At 36.9% G+C, this 26,279-nt stretch overlaps 1 protein-coding gene across 4 annotated transcripts; it reads left to right on the top strand.

Annotated features, from left to right (window-relative positions):
* LOC128699351 (CAP-Gly domain-containing linker protein 1) lies at positions 1–26,279 on the top strand. 4 transcript variants are annotated; one of them, XM_053792008.2, is made up of 13 exons: positions 1–88; positions 2,232–2,364; positions 2,973–3,155; positions 6,716–6,898; positions 7,980–8,087; positions 9,063–9,200; positions 11,374–11,434; positions 12,745–12,922; positions 14,778–14,936; positions 18,843–18,957; positions 19,299–19,414; positions 21,817–21,981; positions 23,869–26,279. In XM_053792008.2, the coding sequence occupies exons 2-13, from the start codon at positions 2,344–2,346 to the stop codon at positions 24,008–24,010; spliced, it is 1,569 nt and encodes a 522-aa protein (XP_053647983.2). In that variant the 5' UTR covers positions 1–88; positions 2,232–2,343; the 3' UTR covers positions 24,011–26,279. The 4 variants fall into 4 exon arrangements, with proteins under 4 accessions (XP_053647983.2, XP_069935799.1, XP_053647984.2 ...); XM_070079698.1 differs by having other exon boundaries at positions 23–98; positions 18,846–18,957; XM_053792009.2 differs by having other exon boundaries at positions 23–98.

Here is a 26,279-nt window from a genome sequence, read left to right as displayed (position 1 = left end):
TATTGATAACTTTAGGAATCTAGGGGAAAGTTATATATATGTGTTGGATGATGCTCCAGTCACCTGGTGTACCTTCCAGGTTTGACAGGTAAGAGAGAGTAAGTAAGTTTATTCAGGTACTGATAAACATAAATACAGTTACATAAATTTTTATACATAGCAGCATATACATAATTACCTAGGGTAACCCAGTATAGTGATTTATTTCTATTTGGGTTCTCGAGTCTATGTAGGCACAGGTACACGTAAGTACATAGTGTAAATTACCTAGGATAACCCAGTTACATATATCATGAACAATTACATTTGTTATATATTTAGTACATGGGATTTATACAGGTGGGTTTGTGTAGAGTAACGTTATTACACAACTGAGTAATAGTGTTTGAGGGGCCGGGTGGAAATATAATGCTTTTATTTTGTTATTCTGGGTGTACCCCCCCCCCTCAGGGGAGGTTCCTTGATGCTGGTGAGGGGCTCTTGATCTAGGGAATTGGATCTGTGCTTCAGTTAACTGAATTGAGCCTGAATGCCTTCCATCCCCAACCCACCATAGGCGCTGTATAATCCCAACGGGTTTAGCGCTCCTTCATGATAATAATCTGGGTGTACCCTTCAAGGAAGGTTCCTTTATGCTGGTGAGGGGGGTTCTTGATCCAAGAAATTGGATTTCTCTTCCCCTTCCTTGGATTGAACCTTATTGTCTCCTATTCCCCAGGCACTATATTGTCCCTATGTGTTTAATGCTTCCCCATCCAAAAAAAAAAAAGAAAATTATATTCTAGTGTAAATCTATATTATGTACCATTAGTTTCTGTCAGCAACATCTGTGTTTCCTCAGAAATATTATACAAATTCGTACTAGGTTAGGTTAGGCAAGATTTGTCGGGAAACAGGACAAGTATTTCTTAGTCATACAGTGACCCACAGCTGGAGCTTTTGATCATCTGAAAGAGGCCTTACGCTGGATTACTGGTCCACCTCTTTAAAAATTATGGTTATACATAAAAAAAAATTGTATTAATGCCTATAAAATCATTTGGGGCCTAAGGACCTCAATGAAAATATTCCACTTGGCTTGATTTTCCTTGCAATATCCTGGGTTATTACCCCTTCATAAGTTACTAATGCAAATAAAACTTTTTCCTCTTATCCTTGAATTGTCCTACCCTTCAAAGGAGGTTCCTTAATGCTGGTGAAGGGTTCTTGATCTAAGGAATTGGGCTTACCCTTCCCTTGGATAAAAACTGAATGCCTTCCATTCACTCAGGTGCAAAAAGACTCCTCTTTGTTTAGCACTCCCCCTTGAACGTACTAATAATAATAATAATCCTGAATTGTTCCGAGTTGTTAGTAATACAGTGGACCCCCGAGTTTCGTCGGCATCGACTTTCGTGAAATCCGACTTTCGGCAAGTTTTTTCAGCAAAATTTAGCCTCGCGGTTCATGATTGGACTTGTGATTCGGCGACCGTCTGGTACCCGTCCGCCCGTCACCGCGCACACAAAGCCAGTCTCCCGCACCATTCACACTCAGTGTGCCATTGTTGACCAGCATGTAACCATCACCCCACGGGTTTATACAATACAATTAATAATAATCCATTGTTTTTTGTGCTTGCAACTGATAAATAAGTCACCATGGGCCCAAGGAAAGCTAGTGCAAGCCCTTTGGTAAAGAAAGCGAGGAACGCGATCGAATTCAAGAAGGAAATCATTGAAAAATATGAGAGCGGAGTGCGTGTTACAGAACTTGCCAGGATGTATGGCAAACACCATTCAACCATCACTTTGATTGTGGCGAAGGGAAAGGAAAAGTGTGCTGTTGTTGCAAAAGGGGTAGATATGCTGACAAAAAAGAGATCGCAAATCCTCGAAGAAGTGGAAAGGTTATTGTTGATGTTGATTACCCAAAAACAGTTAGCAGGAGATAGTAGGTGTTGGGAACGGATTAATTTTATTTCCATTATTTCTTATGGGGAAAATGGTTTCGCCATTTGGCAATTTCGACATTCAGCAGACTCTGGAACGGATCAATCACGAAACTCGGGGGGGGGGGCCACTGTAGTAAACTTATGAGAATAGACTTAAGAGAACACAGCCCCCATTTCACTTACAACATTCATCCATATTATATATTTTTCTCTTTTGTTGAAATTTTAACATTCATATTTATGCTAACTGTGGTATGTTATTTCACCTCTTTAAAGCCCATTTTTTTTGTTTTGACAGGTGAAATGCATACATTAAAATTTAACCTATAGTTATACTGTAAGTTAAATTTTATGCTAAAACTCAACATGCATCAGCAGTAATTAGAGCATAAGAAATCCATGCAGAAGATATGGATGGTGATGATAGTGTTGTAAGTATATCAGCAAGCATATGTTTTTAAAGTACAGTATGGTACATAAGTTCATTTTTAAAGTATTGTACAGTACTATAATATAACAAAAAAGAGCCAGTAAGACTATTATTTTTAAAGTACAGTTGAGCAACTAATTTAAAGTCTCTTGTAAATAAGCACTGCATACAAATCTTTGGAACATATTAATGAATTTTTATTACATATTTAATTTTAAATTGAAAATTCAGTATGCACTATTATTTAAAGTAGGAGCAAGTGATGGTGAATTTTTATTTTTTCCTTTGAGTTACCCTGCCTTAGTGGAAAATATCTATTATATTTAGTATAAAAATTGAAGCATTATAATTTTTTTTCAACACAATGGCCATCTCCCACCAAGGCAGGGTGACTTGAAAAACAAGAAATGTAAAGTTTTCGTTTTGCATTTGGTAAATTATACAGGAGAAGTGGTTACTATCCCCTTCCTCCTGACATTTTAGTCATCTCTTACGACACACATGGCTTACGGTGGAAGGATTCTTCTCCACTTTCCCTTAGAGAAGCATTATAATACCTTTCATATATACACAAACAGAATTATCCACCATACTATACAATCTCAACAGATTGAAGATGAATGGGTAGGCTTGCGCAGAAGGTTCACAATTGAAGGCTTGGAATGGGAGACCTTGGAACCTAGTTCACAAACTCTCCATGTGTGGCGTTGGGTGGTGGATGCTGAGGCCAACCTGAAGACAGCTCGTCATATTAATGATAAATTAAGAAGACAGCACGATGAGGAAAAAGTGGTGGGTTTTCAATTTATAAGTGAATTTCGATGCCTGAGTGTGATTTAGATGCCTGGGTGTGATTTAAATACCTGGGTATGATTTAGATATTGAGAGTAGAGTAATAGAAACACAGTGTTTATTGTGATTTATGTGATTCATTGGGAATGTTCACTGCTGCATCTCTAAATGTCAACATGTTAACAATGAGAGTAATAGAAATAATTAGAAAGAGCAGACATCAGAAGTCAGCCAAACCTTCTAAAATGCAACTCTAAAATGCAGAAATTGAGTTTTTACATTCCTGCTTCTTCAGTCTCCAGGGTTTTTCCTCTTTTGTTTTTGCTTCAAAAGATTGTCGCAAGGCCTGGTCACAGACCTGGCTGCGGGAGCATTGACTCCTGAAACCCTCTTCAGATATACTCCAGGTATACCTTAATGCATTAATGTATTTGTTGGTGCAGTGCATTTGTTGGTACAGTGTATTATTGGTTAATTAAACTGTTAATTAACATTAACTAATCTATTCTAAAGAGCATATTAAGAAAATGAGGTTAAGGAAATGAAACATAAAACCAATATTAGCATTAAGAAGACAGGCTGCAGAAGCACACATTGATTGAGTCATTTGAGGAAGTACATTTGCTGGATGTAAGATAAAAGTATAGTAAATTTAGATGGAAAAGACCAAGCTAGGTAGGTTGAGGGCAATTCTCTAAAGTTAGTATGTACTAGTAAACCCCAGGCATATATATGTATACAGGAAGGCCCCACTTATACGGCTGGTTAGGTTCCAGGCTACCGCCATAAAGCGGAAACTGCCGTAAAGTGGAACGCCCTTTTTTCCACTTACAAATGCATACAAACACTAGATAACAAGTTTACACTAACATATATTAAGTTAGCAATAGAACCAGGCATCAAAAAACAATAAAAAAGTACAATACACACATAGTGCACTCATTACTTACCTTAAAATATTTACAGTCTTAATCTAGGGTGAGACAAGTAGTATTTATTGTAAGAAATCAAGTGTGGTATGTATGGTAGTCAGCCAGGCTACCATACCAGGCCACCCCACCCACACATACAATTCTATGATATTTAAGCATCCCAGAGCGATAAAATGTATATACAGTTCACTCATTACTTACCTTAAAATATAGGGTGAGATGAGTAGTATTTATTGTAAAAAATCAAGTGTGGTATGTATGGTAGTCAGCCGGGCTACCATACCAGGCCAACCCACCTACACATAATATTCTTATTACATTTAAGCATCCCAGAGCGATAAAATGTATATACAGTTCACTCATTACTTACCTTAAAATATTTGTAGTCTTAATGTAGGGTCAGGAGTAAGTAAATGAGATAAAACGAATAAATGAGAGAGAGAAAGAATGAGTGCATGAGAGAGTACAGGCGCAGAGTTATGTAAACAAACCAGGCGAAGGTAAGTTTTGTAAACGAAGTGTACACGTCTGGTTTGTGTACAAGTTACATTGTGTACAGGTTGTCTCTACATTGATACGGTAGAATAAATAAAGAAGAACACTCCCATTCTCATGTAACATCATTTTGAGAAGAAATGATGCTCTGAGTGAAGGCAATGGAAATAAGTCACTCTGACTTTTTTGGGTTATCCTAGGTTCTCTACACATATGTTGTTATGTATGATAATCTATGTAACTGTATTTGTGTATACCTGAATAAACTTACTTACATACATACGAAAGGAATAATTTTCTACAGTTACCCCCAGTAACACATTTTCTCTTATGTTAGATTAGAGAAAATGTTATTCTTGGCATCACTTGTACAAGTTATCTGGGTACCACATCTCATATTTATGTTTATTTATTCTTTTGTAGGGTGTATTTATCATCTTTTTATGTTATGTATCGTGTTTATTATATAATTTTGAAAAAAATATCATAGATGGATTAATGAAAATGTGTATATTAACGTAATATACAACATTTAATGAGACTCGGTGATTATTATTATTATTATTATTAGCATTTCTAATATGGCGTCACTTGTTTACCTGGAGTTTACCTGGAGAGAGTTTCGGGGGTCAACGCCCCCGCGGCCCGGTCTGTGACCAGGCCTCCTGGTGGATCAGCGCCTGATCAACCAGGCTGTTGCTGCTGGCTGCACGCAAACCAACGTACGAGCCACAGCCCGGCTGATCAGGAACTGACTTTAGGTGCTTGTCCAGTGCCAGCTTGAAGACTGCCAGGGTCTGTTGGTAATCCCCCTTATGTGTGCTGGGAGGCAGTTGAACAGTCTCGGGCCCCTGACACTTATTGTATGGTCTCTTAACGTGCTAGTGACACCCCTGCTTTTCATTGGGGGGATGGTGCATCGTCTGCCAAGTCTTTTGCTTTCGTAGTGAGTGATTTTCGTGTGCAAGTTCGGTACTAGTCCCTCTAGGATTTTCCAGGTGTATATAATCATGTATCTCTCCCTCCTGCGTTCCAGGGAATACAGGTTTAGAAACCTCAAGCGCTCCCAGTAATTGAGGTGTTTTATCTCCGTTATGCGCGCCGTGAAAGTTCTCTGTACATTTTCTAGGTCGGCAATTTCACCTGCCTTGAAAGGTGCTGTTAGAGTGCAGCAATATTCCAGCCTAGTGCAAGTCGTCTGCTACCACATCTCATATTTATGTTTATTTATTCTATTGTGGGGTGTATTTATCATCTTTTTATGTTATGTATCGTGTTTATTATATAATTTTGAAAAAATATCATAGATGGATAAATGAAAATGTGTATTTAACGTAATATACGACATTTAAATGAGACTCGATGATTATTATTATCATTACTAATATGACGTCTGGAGACATAAGACACTCTTACTGATTTTAATGTGTACCTGCATGCCAGCACAGTATGTAAGTTTATTTAAGTACAGGTATACATAAGTATAATTATCAGAGTATATATAAAATATGAAATAACTTTTAAAAACATTTGAAATTTTGGAGTTTCCAGACAAAATGGAGAGACTTAGTGCTTACTGAGCTCACAAAGAATGTAAACAAACAAGGTGGGGCGCGGTGACCGTATTAGAAAGTCAGGTGGGGGGAGCCGTATAGCGAGTTTTGGTCATAATTTGAAATGACCGTATTAGCGGAACGCCGTAAAGTGAAACGCCATAAAGCGGGGCCTTCCTGTATATATATATATAAGCTTCACAATAACAAGTACTTTAGTAGAAGAGATAGTAGACATTGGTGTAAGAGATTAATAATTTTACATGAGGATGTATGTGATTAAACAGATTGTTAGTAAGGGCTATTGAAAGTTGGAAAGTGAAGAAAAAATTATAAGTGAATCTGAAGTATGCATAATGACACGTACACAAATAACCCGCACATAAGAGAGAGAAGCTTATGATGACATAATGGTCCGAATTGAATGGTTATGTTGTCATAGGCTTCTCTCTCCTATGTGCGGGTTATTTGTATATTGTTCCAGTCATGATATTATGCCATTTTGTTCTTTATGACCCAATTTACTTGATATGAATCTTACTTTTGTAGATTCTGATACTGAGAAAACTTTATATTACAGGAACTAGATGAATACACTCAACACATACGTGCCAGATGTGAGGAACGTGTAAAAGAACTCGATGATGAAGTTCGGAACTTGAGGGAAGATTTGGAATCTCTGCTGGCTGGGACACAAGCAGTAACATCCTTGCTTCTCAAGGAAGGATTAGAGGATGTAGCTCAGAGTTCACTAGGTGAACAGGTGTGTATTTGCAGAAGAGAGGAATAGTTTACAACAGTTAAATTGTAAATGGAAATTGGATAATGTTTCAGTCAGTTCTTCCAGTGTATGAGTTTTTTTTAATTGCTCCATTCATGGTACAGGTCTGCCATCACAAATCCAGCAGTCACACATCCGGTTCCATCAGTTATTCAGCACTAATTTCGGCTAGCATAATTTCAAATTTCCAGGGTCACCTCACCAACCTGCTGGTACTGTTTGGTGGCACTACTTGCTGCATAAGTCATTCCAATTTCTTTTTCTCCATTTATTGTTATAACCTGCTTACTATTAGCGCTAGCCATGGTTCCAATGAATAAAAGAAATGCTTTTTGTTGTGTAAAGCACATACACAGTACATTGTCCATAAAAGATAAGGTGGCTTTGAAGCCGCTGTCAGTCGCCATGAGCTCAGTCTTGTGATGCATTGGAATATGCTTTATTATTACACTAATATCAACACTACGGCTTATTTACCTATCAAAATTGATCTAATATGACTTTCTTATCCTCTGAGATGAATAGTATTTGTGGATGGTATTGTACATTTTTGTACAATGGTTAGTAGGGTTTAAAGTGCATTGACTATACAAGGGTCATTAAGTCTGCATGTAACCTTTTCACCACTGGTCAAGAATACTTTAATCCCTAAAATAAGGATTAAAAAAACTGAGCATATATGGTATATGGCGAGAGAAATACACCCCTCAGGGTATATATCATCTTATATTTTTATATAATAGGCAGGAAATACATAAGCTGTGTTTGTCAAATGTGTGGCATTGTCCTTCACTAATACCTGGTAGTATTATATAATCAGTGGATTGCACTTCTCTTGGCATTACTAATTGCTTTGAATTTTGTTGTAGTTCAGTGAAATTCAGTGTTAAAAAGATTGTCTTTTGAACTCAGATACTGTATAGAATTTTAAAAGTGAACACTTGCAGATTCCATATGAATAAAGATGGTATTTATATGAAATATTGGTATCTATTATATTAATGTTTTAGAAGAAGGTACTGGAGGAATGCTTCAGGTTTTTCCACTGCTGTGTATTCAGTAGATTGCCTACCTGCTTGTGGAGCGGTTGAAGATGAATGAGGAGCTTGTAGCTGCTCGAACCAATCCGGTTTCCAGTCGCGAGAGAGAACTGACAACACAGCTCATCAAGGTAAAGTGGAACCTAGGTATCTAAACTAACATCCTGACTTGCTCTCTTTGCCTGCTCTTTTATCTGATAGTCTGGCATTAGCTACAAAATCTTTCTTTGATTCCTTAACTGACACTGGTTTGTTATACGAGCTGTGACCCTGCTCCTTTTAGATGGTGTCCTTTCCTCAATATCATGACCTCTCCCTTACCTTCCCTTCCTCACCTTTATCATACAGCATTAAATGACACTTATATGTTTATCATTCTCCATGAACATAGTAATAATAAATTAGTGCATTAATAAATTTAAATTCATTGGAACATAGAACTATGAAGTAAAATATGTGAATACTAGTAGTGTATTTATCAAAGATTTCAGTAGCTATTATCCATAATACATCTGTTCTACTGTTAAAAATATTTTTATATGAAAATGATATGCCTCTAAAGTTTATTGTCATAATTAAAAAAATGTGTTAAAATAGAGAGATAGTAAAATCTGCCTATTGTATTGCTTTTATTTCTTTATGTTGTGATTCTAATAGAAAACCTGCAATATATCAAACTAATGGAGGCAAATGGGTGGCCAGCAATGGCAATTGTGGTAACTAGAGAAAAAAATTGTTTTGCTTTGATAGCAAAAATAACAAGCAATTCTATAACCAGCAGTCTTTGTCATTTGCTCTCGATCGATTGACCCAACGGGTTTTGTTCTGCATTTCCAAAGTTCGTTATACTGAAGGTTTACTATAAAGAGTGTACTGTGAATGTTTGATAATGTAGCTTATTTACAAGTTTTTGTGTAATGCAACTTTTGCTGTATTTTAAACCCATTGGGGTAAAGTGTACCTTGATGCTGGTGAATCTTCTTCAAAGAAATGAACTACTCTCCTAATCCTTGGAACAAAATTATTCCCTGGGTGCTGTACAATCCTATGGATTTAGAATTTCCATATAAATATAATAATACCCTTAAAATATCTTTTATTTGCAGGCAAGCACTGAATTAGAGTTATTAAAGCGTACCCATCAAGATGTAGTGTGTCAAATGGCAGAAATGTCAGACCGAGTCACCTTATTGGAAAAGGCTTCACGTCAGCTAGAATTGGATAATGAAACTTTGGCTTATAAGGTAAGACTACTGAAATTACAAGGATGCACACAACTATAAGTTTCTTAGTACACCAACAGGGAGAGGAAGCAGTTATAAGTTACAAAAGAAAATAAGATACTCATAAAGTACCGGAACTAAAATTTGTCTTTCAGAGATTCTCTTGTTGGCATCACAGTAGTAAAGAAGGAGACCTGATAACCATCTTCAGTATTATAAAATAGTACTACCAAAATATAGATAATATAGATAAAATGGAAGAAAAAGTGACAGTTGCAAGCTTAGAAAAAAATTAATGCCAGGAGGCAGTGAGAAATATTTTTTCACAGTTTAAATTGATTTTTATGATAAAAACCAAAGACAGGACACAGGAAAAGGCACAGGTCTGTTATAGATAATTATTCATTTATCTATTTTTTTTTTTCAAACAAACCAGCCGTATCCCAAAAAGAAAAACGAAAGTTTCTCTTCAAATTTAGTAATTTATACGGGAGAAGGGGTTACTAGCCCCTTGCTCCCGGCATTTTAGCCGCCTCTTACAACACGCATGGCTTACGGAGGAAGAATTCTGTTCCACTTCCCCATGGAGATAAGAGGAAATAAACAAGAACAAGAACTAGAAAGAAAATAGCAGAAAACCCAGAGGGGTGTGTATATATATGCTTGTACATGTATGTGTAGTGTGACCTAAGTGTAAGTAGAAGTAGCAAGATGTACCTGAAATCTTGCACGTTTATGAGACAGAAAAAGGGACACCAGCAATCCTACCATCATGTAAAACAATTACAGGCTTTCGCTTTACACTCACTTGGCAGGACGGTAGTACCTCCCTGGGCATTTATCTATTTCTTCTTCTTCTTTCAACACACCGGCCGTATCCCACCAAGGCGGGGTGGCCCAAAAGGAAAAACGAAAGTTTCTCTTTTTACATTTAGTAATATATACAGGAGAAGAGGTTACTAGCCCCTTGCTCCCTGCATTTTAGTTGCCTCCTACAACACGCATGGCTTACGGAGGAAGAATTCTGTTCCACTTCCCCATGGAGGTAAGAGAAAATAAACAACAAGAACAAGAACTAGTAAGAAAATATTAGAAAACCCAGAGGGGTGTGTATATATATGCTTGTACATGTGTGTGTAGTGTGACCTAAGTGTAAGTAGAAAGTAGCAAGATGTACCTGAAATCTTGCATGTTCATGAGACAGAAAAAAGGACACCAGCAATCCTACCATCATGTAGAACAATTACAGGCTTTTGTTTTACACTCACTTGGCAGGACGGTAGTACCTCCCTGGGCATTTATCTATTTATATGAAGAAAATACTTGTAGGACACGGCAAGCATCAGAGGGGAACCTGCCAGTAGGAGTCACCTTTAACAAACGATTGTCACTGGAATATCATATTATTAAAACAAAATGAGAAACTCATATTCTGTATTGGCTAACTTAAAATAGCCTTTAAATATATGGATGGGGAATTGTTAAAACAAGTCTTTAAAGTGTCTGTTAGTCCAAAACTGAAATATTTAACACTTACGAGAAATCCTAAGACTAGCTTCCAAATGGCTCCCAGCATTATAAAAAAATACTAGTTACATTAAAAAATTGAAACTATTAACACTCATTAGCTGACAGGAGGAAGAACAAACACACACACACACACACACACACACACACACTCACTCTTACACTCGCTCTTATGAATGTAAACAAATTACAGTGGACCCCCGCTTAACGATCACCTCCAAATGCGACCAATTATGTAAGTGTATTTATGTAAGTGCGTTTGTACGTGTATGTTTGGGGTCTGAAATGGACTAATCTACTTCACAATATTCCTTATGGGAAAAAATTCGGTCAGTACTGGCACCTGAACATACTACTGGAATGAAAAAAGTTCGTTAACCGGGGGTCCACTGTATATTTGTTAGTTTTCACTGAACATACACAATAGCATGGACTGACAGCTTTTCATTAGTGTACTGTGACTTCTTCATTCTCTTTTAGTTTAATTTCCTTCAGAAAATCTCCCCATTATTTGAAAATTCTGTTAAACCTTACCAAATGTTTTTGATTACCCAGATGCATGACCCATTTGTAACTTTGTAACAAAATTCAAGGTAAAGTTTTTTTTTATATATGTATATCAAGTGTGTATATGCAGAGCATGATAATTGGTAACCTCCAACCTTAGCTTTCCGAGGCCTTGGCTGAGATAGAGGAGAACGAAGGCCAGCTCCGACGATATGCCAAGAGTGAGTCTGTATACAGTGTGTGATGTGTATGCATCTTTTTTTTTATATAATTTTTTTTTTGTTTGATCATTCTTATTTTTGAGTGTACTATATCAAGCATGAACCTGCAGTCATTTTTTATATAGCATTTTTTTTTTGTTAAATTATTTTTATTTCGAGTGTACCATAACTAATGTATGGACTTTCAATCTTTTTGAGTCATTTAGCTACTGTTTCCCTAATTTTTTTGGTTCATGTTGCTTTTTTTTATATATTCATGTTGCATGTTTTATTTTGTAAAACCTAGCATCACATGCACCAGTAACATGAAGAGAATATTAGCATTCAATAAGTTGCACCTATTATGCCATTACCTATTTTTGTTTTTATGTGAAAAATCTACTAACCTGGGCTATCATCACTGAGAATAATGTAATTGCACAAAGCTCTTCATTAGCAAATTGCACCTGTGTGTATAGGTACAATATCAGAATTATTAATGTCACTTATCATATAGATAATCCAACAAAATACTAACAAGAAATAAGAAAAAAGCTAACAGAAGAAGAAAAAAAAGGATGTTCAATTGAAACTCCCAATACTAGTAACTGTTTTCCTGTGGATTTAGCAGAGCTTGTGCACACCATATACTCCACATATTTATACTTTCCCTTGGAATTCTTTCATCCTGCCACTGCTGATGGTCTTTTCAACACTTCACCCACATGCACCCTTATTTTCATATGTTGTATTTCAATAATGCACAGTTTTTTATTATTTATATATTGTAATACAGTATATGACAATGTGTGACATTGAATATTCAAGTACTCTGCAGTACAGCCTCTCCTCATTTAGCGACATACTCGTTTACTGATGACTCGGACTTACGAAGGCTCTCTGAGCAGTATCCAAACCTAAATAATATATATTAGAGCTATTTCCTCTATTCTGTTTATTGCAATATACAGTCCACTGCTGTATAAACAATTAAAAATATACCACAAATGTTATAAATGGTGCAAAGGTGGCATTAAAACAATATCAAAGATGGTTGACACAAACCAACTACCATTATAGTATGCTTCTTACTTAGCAACAAATTCGTTTACTGACATGGTCTTAGGAATGGAACTCCATTGTTAAGTGTGGAGAGGCTGTATTTGCCAATTTAAATGGTACAGGGAATGATAAACATAATTTTACAAATAAATGATTTGCAGTATCTCTCTGTTTATACAGACAACCAAATATGCAGACCTATCAAAAATTATAATTCCTGATATACTACATTTAAAATATATCAGGCAAATTTCAATGCTCTTTTCCAGACACCAATTTCAGACGAGGAGAATCACCTTGCACCAGCTTGCGGAGTCACGAGGAGTACGGACCACCAAGCTTTGTAAGCCTACCACCCTCAGAGTGTGTAGTCATACATGGAGATTCCCAGAGGATGGGCATTCACAGGAGAGAATCCTCAAGAAGTAGTGGCAGAAGAAAAATTACGTGAGAAACCATCATGAATTCTCGTACTAAAAAAAACACACATTCTTGACATGTTCAGTATGTTCAAAGGATGTCATTTCTTTGATCTTTCATGATCCATTTAAAGCTGAAAATTGTGGTTCAGAAATAGGTTAATATCTGTTTTCTAACTAGTATTGTTACTGCCGGAACTCCTCTCTGAGAGGTTGAAAAATCATATTAAAATACTATCTTTTCCTTCACCTTATTATTCCATTTGTAGCTGTAAATTATGACTCAGAAGTACACTGATATCTATGTTGTTCAACTCCTCTGCAGGGGATTGGACCATGACAGGAAATCCTCCTAAGTGGTTGTACTTAACATAACCTGGACTGTTCTATATTCATATCTTCAAAGGGGTGTCTTAATGCTGAAGGCTCTTGATCCTAGAAATTGAAACTACTTTCTCCTTCCTTGGATCAAACTTATTTATCTCCCATTCTCCAGGTGCTTTATGACTAATAAGGGTTTAGTGTGCACAAATAACCCACACACAGGAGACGGAAACTTATGTAGTCACATGTGAACCATTAACTAGTTGCATATGTATCATTAACTAGTAGCATGTGTATTATTAATTAGTTGCATGTGTACCATTAACTAGTAGCATGTGTACCATTAACTAGTCACACATGACTCATTAACTAGTTGTGTGACTCGTTAATGGACCAGTTCAGACTAAAACATCATTATAAGCTTCAGTCTAGTATGTGCAGGTTATTTGTGTATTGTTCCAGTCATAGTATTGTGCTTTATTATTCTTTAAGGTGCTTCCCCATTATAATAATAATAATAATAATAATAATATACTTATGACAATATTAAATCTGTCTTAGAGTATGTATCTTTCAATATCTGTTTTAAACAATAGATAAGTTTAGAAGAATGTATGTTACTTTATTTATCACTCATTCTCTTCAAAAATAAAAACAAATATTTCACTTCAAGTCTGCATAACTTTAAAAAATACAAAAATACAAGAATAAATTACTATGGGTATTAATCTGTATCTCCAGAACTGTCATTCATATAAGACTAAAAATTTTTATTCATATTTAAATTGTAACAATATAACATAGGAAAACACAAGCAAGTTCAGTTGATAATTTGTTCTCATAATCCTGGAGGAACTAATGCAGGTGATTCTTGAGGAACTAATGCAGGTGATTCTTGAAGAAGTAATGCAAGTATTCTTGAGGAAGTGATGGAGGTAATTCTTGAGGAACTAATGCAGGTGATTCTTGAGGAACTAATGCAGGTGATTCTTGAGGAATTAATGCAGGTGATTCTTGAGGAACTAATGCAGGTGATTCTTGAGGAACTAATACAGGTGATTCTTGAGGAACTAATGCAGGTGATTCTTGAGGAACTAATGCAGGTGATTCTTGAGGAACTAATGCAGGTAATTCTTGAGGAACTAATGCAGGTGATTCTTGAGGAACTAATGCAGGTAATTCTTGAGGAACTAATACAGGTAATCCTTGAGAAACTAATGCAGGTAACTGATGTAGGTAACTCATTCAGGGTAGAGATGAACAAGCAGTCTCATTTTCATATATACAATGCTATTGAAATTGAATGCAACACTTTAAATGTCATAGAACTCCTTTCCTCAACAAAGCAAGTAGAAGTGGTGGCCTTTAAATGAGCCCAGCCAAGCATCACAAAAACTGAACTTTTTTTTTTTTTAAACACGCTGACTGTCTCCCACTGAGGCAGGGTGACCCCAAAAAAGGCATACAGATATGACAGTTCAGCAAATATATACTATGTAATAACTTAATTTAACATTTTTCTATTGCATTTATTTATAATTGTTTGACTTGCCCTCCAGAGAGCCATTAAGAGCAGAAAGAGGCAAGTCACCAAGGAACAGTCAGAGGAGACAACACAGCAGTAAACTGAGAGGTGTTGGGGGAGATGGTGGCAAGAGTAACGAGGCAGTACAGAATGATGGAGAGTTAGCATTATCATCACTTGGAAAAGACCATGTGTAAGAAAGCTCCTAACTTTGTTTTATTATTATTATTTGTTGGATTATGTATTGGTAGATAAAAGACTGTTGAGTAGACTTCAGGATGTACATGTTTATAGAGGGGCCACAGATATATCAGATCACTTTCTAGTTGTAGCTACACTGAGAGTAAAAGGTAGATGGGATACAAGGAGAATAGAAGCATCAGGGAAGAGAGAGGTGAAGGTTTATAAACTAAAAGAGGAGGCAGTTAGGGTAAGATATAAACAGCTATTGGAGGATAGATGGGCTAATGAGAGCATAGGCAATGGGATCGAAGAGGTATGGGGTAGGTTTAAAAATGTAGTGTTAGAGTGTTCAGCAGAAGTTTGTGGTTACAGGAAAGTGGGTGCGGGAGGGAAGAGGAGCGATTGGTGGAATGATGATGTGAAGAGAGTAGTAAGGGAGAAAAAGTTAGCATATGAGAAGTTTTTACAAAGTAGAAGTGATGCAAGGAGGGAAGAGTATATGGAGAAAAAGAGAGAGGTTAAGAGAGTGGTGAAGCAATGTAAAAAGAGAGCAAATGAGAGAGTGGGTGAGATGTTATCAACAAATTTTGTTGAAAATAAGAAAAAGTTTTGGAGTGAGATTAACAAGTTAAGAAAGCCTAGAGAACAAATGGATTTGTCAGTTAAAAATAGGAGAGGAGAGTTATTAAATGGAGAGTTAGAGGTATTGGGAAGATGGAGGGAATATTTTGAGGAATTGTTAAATGTTGATGAAGATAGGGAAGCTGTGATTTCGTGTATAGGGCAAGGAGGAACAACATCTTGTAGGAGTGAGGAAGAGCCAGTTGTGAGTGTGGTAGGTAGGCAGTAGGTAAAATGAAAGGGGGTAAGGCAGCCGGGATTGATGGAATAAAGATAGAAATGTTAAAAGCAGGTGGGGATATAGTTTTGGAGTGGTTGGTGCAATTATTTAATAAATGTATGGAAGAGGGTAAGGTACCTAGGGATTGGCAGAGAGCATGCATAGTTCCTTTGTATAAAGGCAAAGGGGATAAAAGAGAGTGCAAAAATTATAGGGGGATAAGTCTGTTGAGTATACCTGGTAAAGTGTATGGTAGTTATTATTGAAAGAATTAAGAGTAAGACGGAGAATAGGATAGCAGATGAACAAGGAGGCTTTAGGAAAGGTAGGGGGTGTGTGGACCAGGCATTTGCAGTGAAACATATAAGTGAACAGTATTTAGATAAGGCTAAAGAGGTCTTTGTGGCATTTATGGATTTGGAAAAGGCGTATGACAGGGTGGATAGGGGGGCAATGTGGCAGATGTTGCAGGTGTATGGTGTAGGAGGTAGGTTACTGAAAGCAGTGAAGAGTTTTTACGAGGATAGTGAGGCTCAAGTTAGAGTATGTAGGAAAGAGGGAAATTATTTCCCAGTAAAAGTAGGCCTTAGACAAGGATGTGTGATGTCACCGTGGTTGTTTAATATATTTATAGATGGGGTTGTAAAAGAAGTAAATGCGAGGGTCTTGGCAAGAGGCGTGGAGTTAAAAGATAAAGAATCACACATAAAGTGGGAGTTGTCACAGTTGCTCTTTGCTGATGACACTGTGCTCTTGGGAGATTCTGAAGAGAAGTTGCAGAGATTGGTGGATGAATTTGGTAGGGTGTGCAAAAGAAGAAAATTGAAAGTGAATACAGGAAAGAGTAAGGTTATGAGGATAACAAAAAGATTAGGTGATAAAAGTTTGGATATCAGATTGGAGGGAGAGAGTATGGAGGAGGTGAATGTATTCAGATATTTGGGAGTGGACGTGTCAGCGGATGGGTCTATGAAAGATGAGGTGAATCATAGAATTGATAAGGGGAAAAAGGTGAGTGGTGCACTTAGGAGTCTGTGGAGACAAAGAACTTTGTCCTTGGAGGCAAAGAGGGGAATGTATGAGAGTATAGTTTTACCAACGCTCTTATATGGGTGTGAAGCATGGGTGATGAATGTTGCAGCGAGGAGAAGGCTGGAGGCAGTGGAGATGTCATGTCTGAGAGCAATGTGTGGCGTGAATATAATGCAGAGAATTCGTAGTTTAGAAGTTAGGAGGAGGTGCGGGATTACCAAAACTGTTGTCCAGAGGGCTGAGGAAGGGTTGTTGAGGTGGTTCGGACATGTAGAGAGAATGGAGCGAAACAGAATAACTTCAAGAGTGTATCAGTCTGTAGTGGAAGGAAGGTGGGGTAGGGGTCGGCCTAGGAAAGGTTGGAGGGAGGGGGTAAAGGAGGTTTTGTGTGCGAGGGGCTAGGACTTCCAGCAGGCATGCGTAAGCATGTTTGATAGGAGTGAATGGAGACAAATGGTTTTTAATACTTGACGTGCTGTTGGAGTGTGAGCAAAGTAACATTTATGAAGGGGTTCAGGGAAACCGGCAGGCCGGACTTGAGTCCTGGAGATGGGAAGTACAGTGCCTGCACTCTGAAGGAGGGGTGTTAATGTTGCAGTTTAAAAACTGTAGTGTAAAGCACCCTTCTGGCAAGACAGTGATGGAGTGAATGATGGTGAAAGTTTTTCTTTTTCGGGCCACCCTGCCTTGGTGGGAATCGGCCAGTTTGATAATAAAAAAAAAAAAAAATTAATAATTGTAGGTAGTAGGTTGGTAGACAGCTACCGCCGAGGGTGGTACTACCGTCCTGCCAAGTGAGTGTAAAACGGAATCCTGTAATTGTTTTACATGATGGTAGGATTACTGGTGTCTTTTTTCTGTCTCTTAAACATGCAAGATTTCAGGTACGTCTTGCTACTTCTTCAGGTACGTCTTGCTACTTCTACTTACACTTAGGTCACACTACACATACATATACAAGCATATACATGTATATACACACCCCTCTGGGTTTTCTATTTTCTTTCTAGTTCTTGTTCTTGTTTATTTCCTCTTATCTCCATGGGAAAGTGGAACAGAATTCTTCCTCCGTAATCCATGCGTGTTGTAAGAGGCGACTATAATGCCGGGAGCAAGGGCCTAGTAACCCCTTCTCCTCTATGAATTACTAACTTTAAAAAGAGAAACTTTAGTTTTTCTTTTTGGGCCACCCTGCCTTGGTGGGATATGGCCAGTTTGTTAAAAAAAAAAATATTTAATAATAAAAATAATACAGGAGGGCCCTATTTATACATGTTTACACTATCATATTTTAAGTGAGCAATAGAGCTAGGCCTAAAAAATGCATATACAGTACACACATTACTTTAAAATATTTTTGTCCTTAGCTTAAAGTGAGTGGTGAATATATCTATTGTAGGAAGTCTGAATAATGAAGAATGGTTAAAACTGAAAACTGCTGCATTAGCAAAATGCTGTTAAGCAGGGCCCTCCTGTAATAATAATAATAATACAACAAAAATAATAATAATAATAATAATAATAATAATAATGGGAAGTACAATGCCTGCACTCTAAAGGAGGGGTTCGGAATATTAGCAGTTTGGAGGGATATGTTGTGTATCTTTATATGTATATGCTTCTAAACTGTTGTGTTCTGAGCACCTCTGCAAAAACAGTGATTATGTGTGAGTGAGGTGAAAGTGTTGAATGATGATGAAAGTATTTTCTTTTTGGGGATTTTCTTTCTTTTTGGGTCACCCTGTTCGGTGGGAGACGGCCGACTTGTTGAAAAAAAAAAATAATAATAATAGTTATTGTAATCAAATGAAGCATTAAACCCAAAATGGCATATTGTTATAATAGAATAGAATGTTTAGCTTTTCCATAGCCTTTATGTGTAGTTATAAATGCATGACAGTTGCAACGATGCACCGTCCTTCTTTTTTTTTTTCTCAAAGACAAGCCGGTCAACCAATTTAGTTTTTTATTCAGCCTGGCTATACATGTTTTAAATTAATGTTCTGAATGTTTTATTTTGTTTTGTTGTGACCCTCATTGCAGTAGCATTGCAAGTTTGGGATCTGCATCCCCCAAGAAGCTCCACTCACTCTTTGATGAACAAATACAAAGTTCCAGGAACAGAATCAGTATGTTGGAGGAGATCAGGAAGCTCCAAGTAAGTTTACTTATCTTCCACATTCTTTTTTTTTTTGCTACATAGGCTATTTTTCACAAAGGTAGGGTGACCCTAAGAAGGAAACACATTCACCATCTCTCATACAATAACTGTTTTGCCCGCAACTCAAATGATCACCCATGTATTTGTAATTTTTATTGTAATCTTGAAATGTAACTCCTTGGATATATGGTACTCATTACATTTTATAAATAATGTAGATTACAATAGTAAGGTTTATAAGGAATTAAGAACATTAAAAAACTATAACAGAAATGTAATGTTATTTTTAGATTCAAGGATTTTAATTATTTATTTTACTTTTAATTTTTTTTTTTCAGAGTGAGTTGGAAAATATTAAGAAGGACCTTATTGAAGCTGGGGACAGATATGAGCTTATTGTGCGAAAATATGAAGTCTATAAAATTAAGAGTAAAAATAAAGTTTATTCAGTCAGGTAAGTTCAGTAAATGATTTGAATTTTTTTAAATACACTGATCATCTCCCAGGGCAGAGGGACCCAAAAAGGGACAAAGAAGAAGGGGTTATTGGTCCCTTGCTCCCAACATTTTAGTCCCTCTTACAGCACACATGGCTTACAGAGGAAAGATTCTTCTCCACTTATCCATGGATAGTTCTGTTTATATCCAGAGATCGAATCTCCTCTGGTACAGCTGGAAAACATTAGGGACGTGTTTCCATAAGACACCTGCTGTCCCTGTCCCTGTTCACCCATCAGTTTAAAATGGGTACCTGGGTGTAAGTCGCCTGGTGTGGGTCGCATCCTGGGACAAAACTGACCTAACTTGCCCTGAATGCTCAGCATAACAAGGGGCTTTCTATATAGTAGTGTGTCATTGATGTCAGCTAGGCCTGTATACCATGTACATGTACTTGTAGTAAATAAGGATATTATGTATCATAGTGGTTTCAGATGAGATGGCATGTGACTTAATTTTTTTTTTTAACAAGTCGGCCATCTCCCACCTAGGCAGGGTGACCCAAAAAGAAAGAAAATCCCAAAAAAGAAAATACTTTCATAATCATTGAACACTTTCACCTCACTTATACATAATCACTGTTTTTGCAGAGGTGCCCAGATACAACTGTTTAGAAGCATATATAAAGATCTAACATATCCCTCCAAACTGCCAATATCCCAAACCCCTCCTTTAAAGTGCACGCATTGTACTTCCCATTTCCAGTACTCAAGTCCAGCTATATAAAAATAACCGGTTTCCCTGAATCCCTTCACTAAATATTACCCTTCTCAAACTCCAACAGCTCGTCGGGTTCCAAATACCATTCGTCTCCACTCACTCCTATCTAACATGCTCACACATGCTTGCTGGAAGTCCAAGCCCCTCGCCCACAAAACCTCCTTTACCCCCACCCTCCAACCTTTTCGAGGATGACCCCTACCCCGCCTTCCTTCCCCTACAGATTTATATGCTCTCCATGCCATTCTACTTTGATCCATTCTCTCTAAATGACCAAACCACCTCAACAACCCCTCTTCAGCCCTCTGACTAATACTTTTATTAACTCCACACCTTCTCTTAATTTCCACACTCTGAATTCTCTGCATAATATTTACACCACACATTGCCCTTAGACAGGATATCTCCACCACCTCCAACCACCTCCTCCAACCACCTCCTCGCTGCAGCATTTACAACCCACGCTTCACACCCATATAAGAGTGTTGGTACCACTATACTTTCATACATTCCCTTCTTTGCCTTCATAGATAATGTTTTTTTGTCTCCACATATACCTCAATGCACCACTCACTTTTTTTTCTTCATTAATTTTATGGTTAACCTCATCCTTCATACATCCATCCGCTGACACATCAACTCCCAAATATCTGAAAACATTCACTTCTTCCATACTCCTCCTCTCCAATTTGATATCCAATTTTTCTTTATCTAAATCATTTGATACCCTCATCACCTTACACTTTTCTATGTTCACTTTCAACTTTCTACCTTTACACACACTCCCAAACTCATCCACTAAATTTTGCAGTTTTCTTTAGAATCTCCCATAAGCACAGTATCATCAGCAAAAAGTAACTGTGTCAATTCCCATTTTGTATTTGATTCCATGCAAATTTCTTGGATATTGTGAACTCCATTTTTGGCTATTAAAAAAAAATGTGAGCTTTCTTTCCTAAAAGGTAAGATGTTTAACAACAAACTGGAATCATGGAACCTCCCTTGAAGGTTATTATGCATGTATATAACAATATTATATGATTTAGGTGATACCAACATATTTTTTGGGTATGGTGCATGGTTTTTTAAACTTTGTGGCTAGGAGGCTGAAGGCAGTGGAGATGTATTGGAGAACAATGTGTGGTGTGACCATTATGCAGAGAATTCATAGTTTGTAGATTAGGAAAAGGTGCAGAGTCACTACAAGTATTATACAGAGGGCAGAGAAGAGATGGTTGAGGTAGTTTGGCCATTTAAAGAGGACTGAGCAAAATAGGATGACATGGAGAATATGTGAATCTGTAGTGGAGGGAAGGTGGAGTAGTGGTTATTTTACAAAAGGATGGAGGGAGGGGGTAAAGGAGGTTTTGTGTGCAAGGGGCTTGGACATATAGCAAGCATGTGTGAGTGTGTTAGATATGAATGAGTGAAGACATGGTTTTTGGGCCCTGATGAACTGTTGGAGTGTGAGCAAGGTAATATTTTGTGAAGGGATTCTGGGAAATTGGTTAGCTGTACTTGATGATGACGATGAAAATGTTTCTTTTTCGGGTCACCCTGCCTTGGTGGGAGATGGCTAGCTTGATGGAAAAAAATTGCATTTACTCAGTTTATATAACAGTATTTTTTGTTTGTTTAGGTCAGCTTATCAGTCAGAACTTGACACGTTAAAGCGAAGAATTAACAAATTAGAAGCAGAAGTGGCACTCCAGGGAGACCAACTTCAGGCTGAAGAGTCCTTAAGAAAGCAGCTGGATGAGGACTTGTCCAGCATCAGAACAGAACGTCAGGAGTTGGCCATGAGGTATGTTGAAGGAAGGGTTGCATAATTTATCCATAAATTGTTTTTATCAAAGTGAAAACATGTAGTATAGTATTTGCTGACTTACCTGTTTTTCAATTTCATATTTTGTTCAAACAAATTTATTCTATGTCATATTAATAGATGAGGTAATGCACAATGTAACATGCTTTTGATAAAATTAATCCATGAAGGTGTATAAATGGAAAACAGGAATAAATAAAGGGGATGTAAATAGCGTACTGAAAATTTCCAGCCAAGACAGGACTCGGAGCAATGGTTTCAAGTTGGAAAAACTCAGATTCAGGAAGGATACAGGAAGGCACTGGTTTGGTAACAGAGTTGTGGATGAGTGGAACAAACTCCCGAGTACAGTTATTGAGGTTAAACCTTGTGTAGTTTTAAAAATAGGTTAGATAAATGCATGAGTGGGTGTGGGTGGGTGAGAGTTGGACCTGACTAGCTTGTGCTGCTGGGTCTGGTGCTGTGCTCCTTCCTTAAGTGAATATGACCTGACCAGACTGGGTGGGTCATTGGGCTAATCCAGGGGGGGGGGGGACATGGAACTGCTCTGCATGGGTCAGTAGGCCTGTTGCAGTGTTTCTTCTTTCTTATGTTCTTATGAAAATGGCATCCTGTTTATTGTCCTGTCAATTTTTACTGGTCTGCATAAACAAATGTCTTGTGTCACTACCACTACTTCCCCTACCTACTACTATTACTACTTCCCCTACCTACTACTATTACTACTTCCCCTACCTACTACTATTACTACTTCCCCTACCTACTGCTATTACTACTTCCACTACCATCATTGCCTCTACCACTATTATCTCCACTTCCTTATTTCTTCCAACTCTCTCTGTCCTGTTCCTGCCCTCCTCTCATATATGTACTGGCTCCCTTACCTTCGTGTGTTAGTGGAACTATATCATGGTCCAAGTCGGACCAAAACATTGCCATAAGTTTCTTCCTCCTATGTGCGGATTATTGTGCATTGTTACCCGTGGCCTGGTGGTAAAAGCTCTTGCTTCACACAGTGAGGGTCCGGATTTGATTCCTGGTGAAGGGGTAGAAACATCAGATGTGGTTTCCTTACACCAGTTGTCTATGTTCACCCATCAGTAAAATGGGTACCTGGGTGTTAGTCGACTGGTGTGGGTCGCATCCTGGGACAAAACTGACCTAATTTGCCCAAAATGCTCTACATAACAATCGGCTTTCTATATACAGTAGTAGTACAGTGGTACCCCCGAGTTTCAGCCATAATTCGTTCCAGAAGGCTGCTCGAGTGCCGTTACTGAACAAATTTGCTCCCATAAGGAATAATGTAAATTAGGAATAATGTAAATCAGACCCCCAAAAATACACTTGCAAAAGCACTTACAGTAATACACTTACATAATTGTTTGAGTTGGGAGCTATACGAAACTCGGGGTACCACTGTATATCATTGATGTCAGCTAGGTCTGTATACCTTGTACATGTACCAGTAGTAAATAAAGATATTGCATAATACTCCCTAGATCATTATTAGGATATAAATGAAAATGCCTCAGGACAGACTTAAGGTTTGCCTAGTGTACATTTCCAGTTTATAGGTTAGCTGTGAATTGTTACAGCTACAGTATTGTAACTTATTCTTTGTTTTTATTTGCTGTTTATCAGTGTGTTGATGTGTTAAAATTTTTAATAGTGTAGGGATTTGGGTGTGTGTCTGATAGCTACAGTAAATTTTTATATCTACTCTACATCTAGATGAAATAAGTTAATATACATTTAAATGCTGTACTATATATTTGACCTTAAATACAATATTTTTATTTGTTATTTCTTTATTTGGATACTCCCTAACTCTTCCTATGTATCTAATATAAAAAATAATTTCAGAGTGCGTGAAAGTGAGAGAATAGCCAATGACCACAGACAGGAAGTGAAGTTACTTCAGGAGAAAGTTCGACTTATCCAGAGTATGAACCAGGAGTTGAGTGAAAAACTTCAGGAATTAAGTGTAGCAGCTATTGTTGGGTAGAACTGCATAATCTTGCGAGATAAAACAGATGACAGTGAAGATTAGGTCTGCATTTTTATCTTTCCTGAATTTATAAAACAGATTAAAATACATTGTTTTTCAGTGTACAATACTGTAGTTTTTCTACAATGTACACCCTGCAAACCAAAAAATTATACATTTCTTCTGCCTGCCTGAATTTCAGAGGTGGGGAAAGTGTCTACACTTTAAAAGCCAAATGAATAATAATAATACTGTAGTACAATATAATCAAATTAAGCTCTAAATCCTAGAGAGTCATACAACAAATTCAAATTAAGATGCCTGAGTTTTATGGGAAGTACAGTGCCTGCACTTCGGAGGAGGAGTGGGATATTTGCATTTTCGATGGGTGTCTGAGCTGTGGTGTTGGCAGTACTCTGGCGAGACAGTGATGGAGTGAATGATGGTGAAAGTGTTTCTTTTTGGGCCACCTACCTTGGTGGGAGACAGCCGGTGTTTTAAAAAAAAATTGTACCTTTCTGAATAGGCAGCTTAGGAGAATATAATGGAATGTGTTTTTCATCACCCTACCTTAGTGGACAACAGCTATGTTAAACAAAAATGTTGCTGATTTTTAATTTTTTTTTCAGTCTCCTGTTTTCTTTATTGCAGAGAAAAATGGCAAAATTCTTCAGAATGAAGTTTGTGCTGACCAGTTGCTAAGGTCAAATATTTATAAACTCTTCCATAAAAATAAAAAAATTTGTTCATATTTACTATATTCAGTGTTTTAGAAAGACATATTTCTTCCATGAATGTCAATTCCCCTTTCCATATCTACTGTACTTTGTAACTGCAATAACTCCTATATCCGTCCATACTTGTAAGGTTGTGGTGGAGATGTTTGTTTAAACTTTGCAACATTTATAGTCAACTTGCAGCATAATGGTTGCAGGTGGATCTGAATGTTAAAGATTACATTGTAAATTTTTAGTGTATGAAATATACTGTTTATGGGGAAGTAATTTCTACATTTCTAGTTTTCTAATTTTCTATAATGCTTGGTAAAACTGGTAGTAGGAAATTTATAGTATATACTATTTACATGATAATGTACTTAACATTATATGGGATGCCCCTTTGAGCGATGTCAGCTTTTGAACTAGGAAAATGAAATACTGTGCTTCCTTATAAACATAATACAGTACTATATTAGTTATGTATATTAAAAAAAAGAAACTCAGGGTCATGTGTTCAAAATGAAAATGTTTCTTTGGTTAGCCAAGTAAAATTCTTGAATACTGTAATAATATTTAATTCTGTTTAAGGATCTTTTCACTTCAGCATAATGTTGAGATATGTACTGTGTATGATATTCTTCCATAAATGAAAACTGCATAGATTAGAGATTTTAAAATTTTTGTTATCTGTAGCCAAAAAAAACAATGACTTCATTCAGGGGTACTGCACTGTTAGTGTTACCAGATTTATCGTCTTTATTAAATATTAAGAGAATAAGTGAAATTAAAGCCCCCCCTCTTTACAATATTATATTGTTCCACATGTTATGTTTACTTGATATTTTGGTATGCAAATTATACCCATAGCAAATCAGTTGCTTATTTTGAAATAGATGAAGAGCAGTACGGTATTCAGTTTATGTATTACTTATTCCTGCAAGAGAATTTTGAAAATGATTGATATAATATTTCTTATACTCTTATTATATAAAGTGTATTAGAATAAGTGGCTATATTGTAAAATTATGTTTGTATCAACAATCCTATTACTTTATGTACCAAAAACAATATTTATAACTGCAGTAGAACCCCCATATCCACTGACTGGGGTATGTGTGGTTTCAGTTGTCCACTGTTTAATGTGGCCAAAAAATACCTCTTAATTTTGCATAATAATGGCTCCAAAGCATAAAAGTAGAAAAGCTAGCAATTCTTCAAAGCCTAAGAGAAGCCTGAAGTGCTTCCCATCAGTGAAAAAGTGATAATTCTCCACTTATTGTGCATAATCTATCAATTAAACTTTATGATAGGTATGCATAGGACTTTCATTAGGGTTTACTACTATCCACAGTTTTGGTATCTACAGCAAGTCTTTAGAATGTATCCCCCATGGATACAGGGATCTTATTACACTACTAGATTTTTTAACATCTTATTTTTATATTATTTATGTAATATCTTTATGTAGAACAATTATTTTATCTGTTTTATGAATAAGATATATAGTAAATAACATATGACACAAATTGTATGTTTTTATGGCATTAAACTCAATGAATTGTCAGAAA

This window comes from Cherax quadricarinatus, unplaced genomic scaffold, assembly GCF_038502225.1.
Source record: "Cherax quadricarinatus isolate ZL_2023a unplaced genomic scaffold, ASM3850222v1 Contig4, whole genome shotgun sequence".
Lineage (NCBI taxonomy): Eukaryota > Metazoa > Arthropoda > Malacostraca > Decapoda > Parastacidae > Cherax > Cherax quadricarinatus.
The sequence above is the reverse complement of the archived record's forward strand: the minus strand, read 5'-3'. Positions and strand labels throughout refer to the sequence as shown.

What these genes read in the sequence shown, in the direction of transcription:
- LOC128699351 (XM_053792008.2), top strand. Translation starts at nt 2,344, where the DNA reads ATGGATGGTGATGATAGTGTT. An exon ending in GCTCCGACGATATGCCAAGA is followed by an intron (nt 11,435 to 12,744) that starts GTGAGTCTGTAT and finishes GCTCTTTTCCAG; the next exon opens with ACACCAATTTCAGACGAGGA. An exon ending in TCACTTGGAAAAGACCATGT is followed by an intron (nt 14,937 to 18,842) that starts GTAAGAAAGCTC and finishes CCCTCATTGCAG; the next exon opens with TAGCATTGCAAGTTTGGGAT.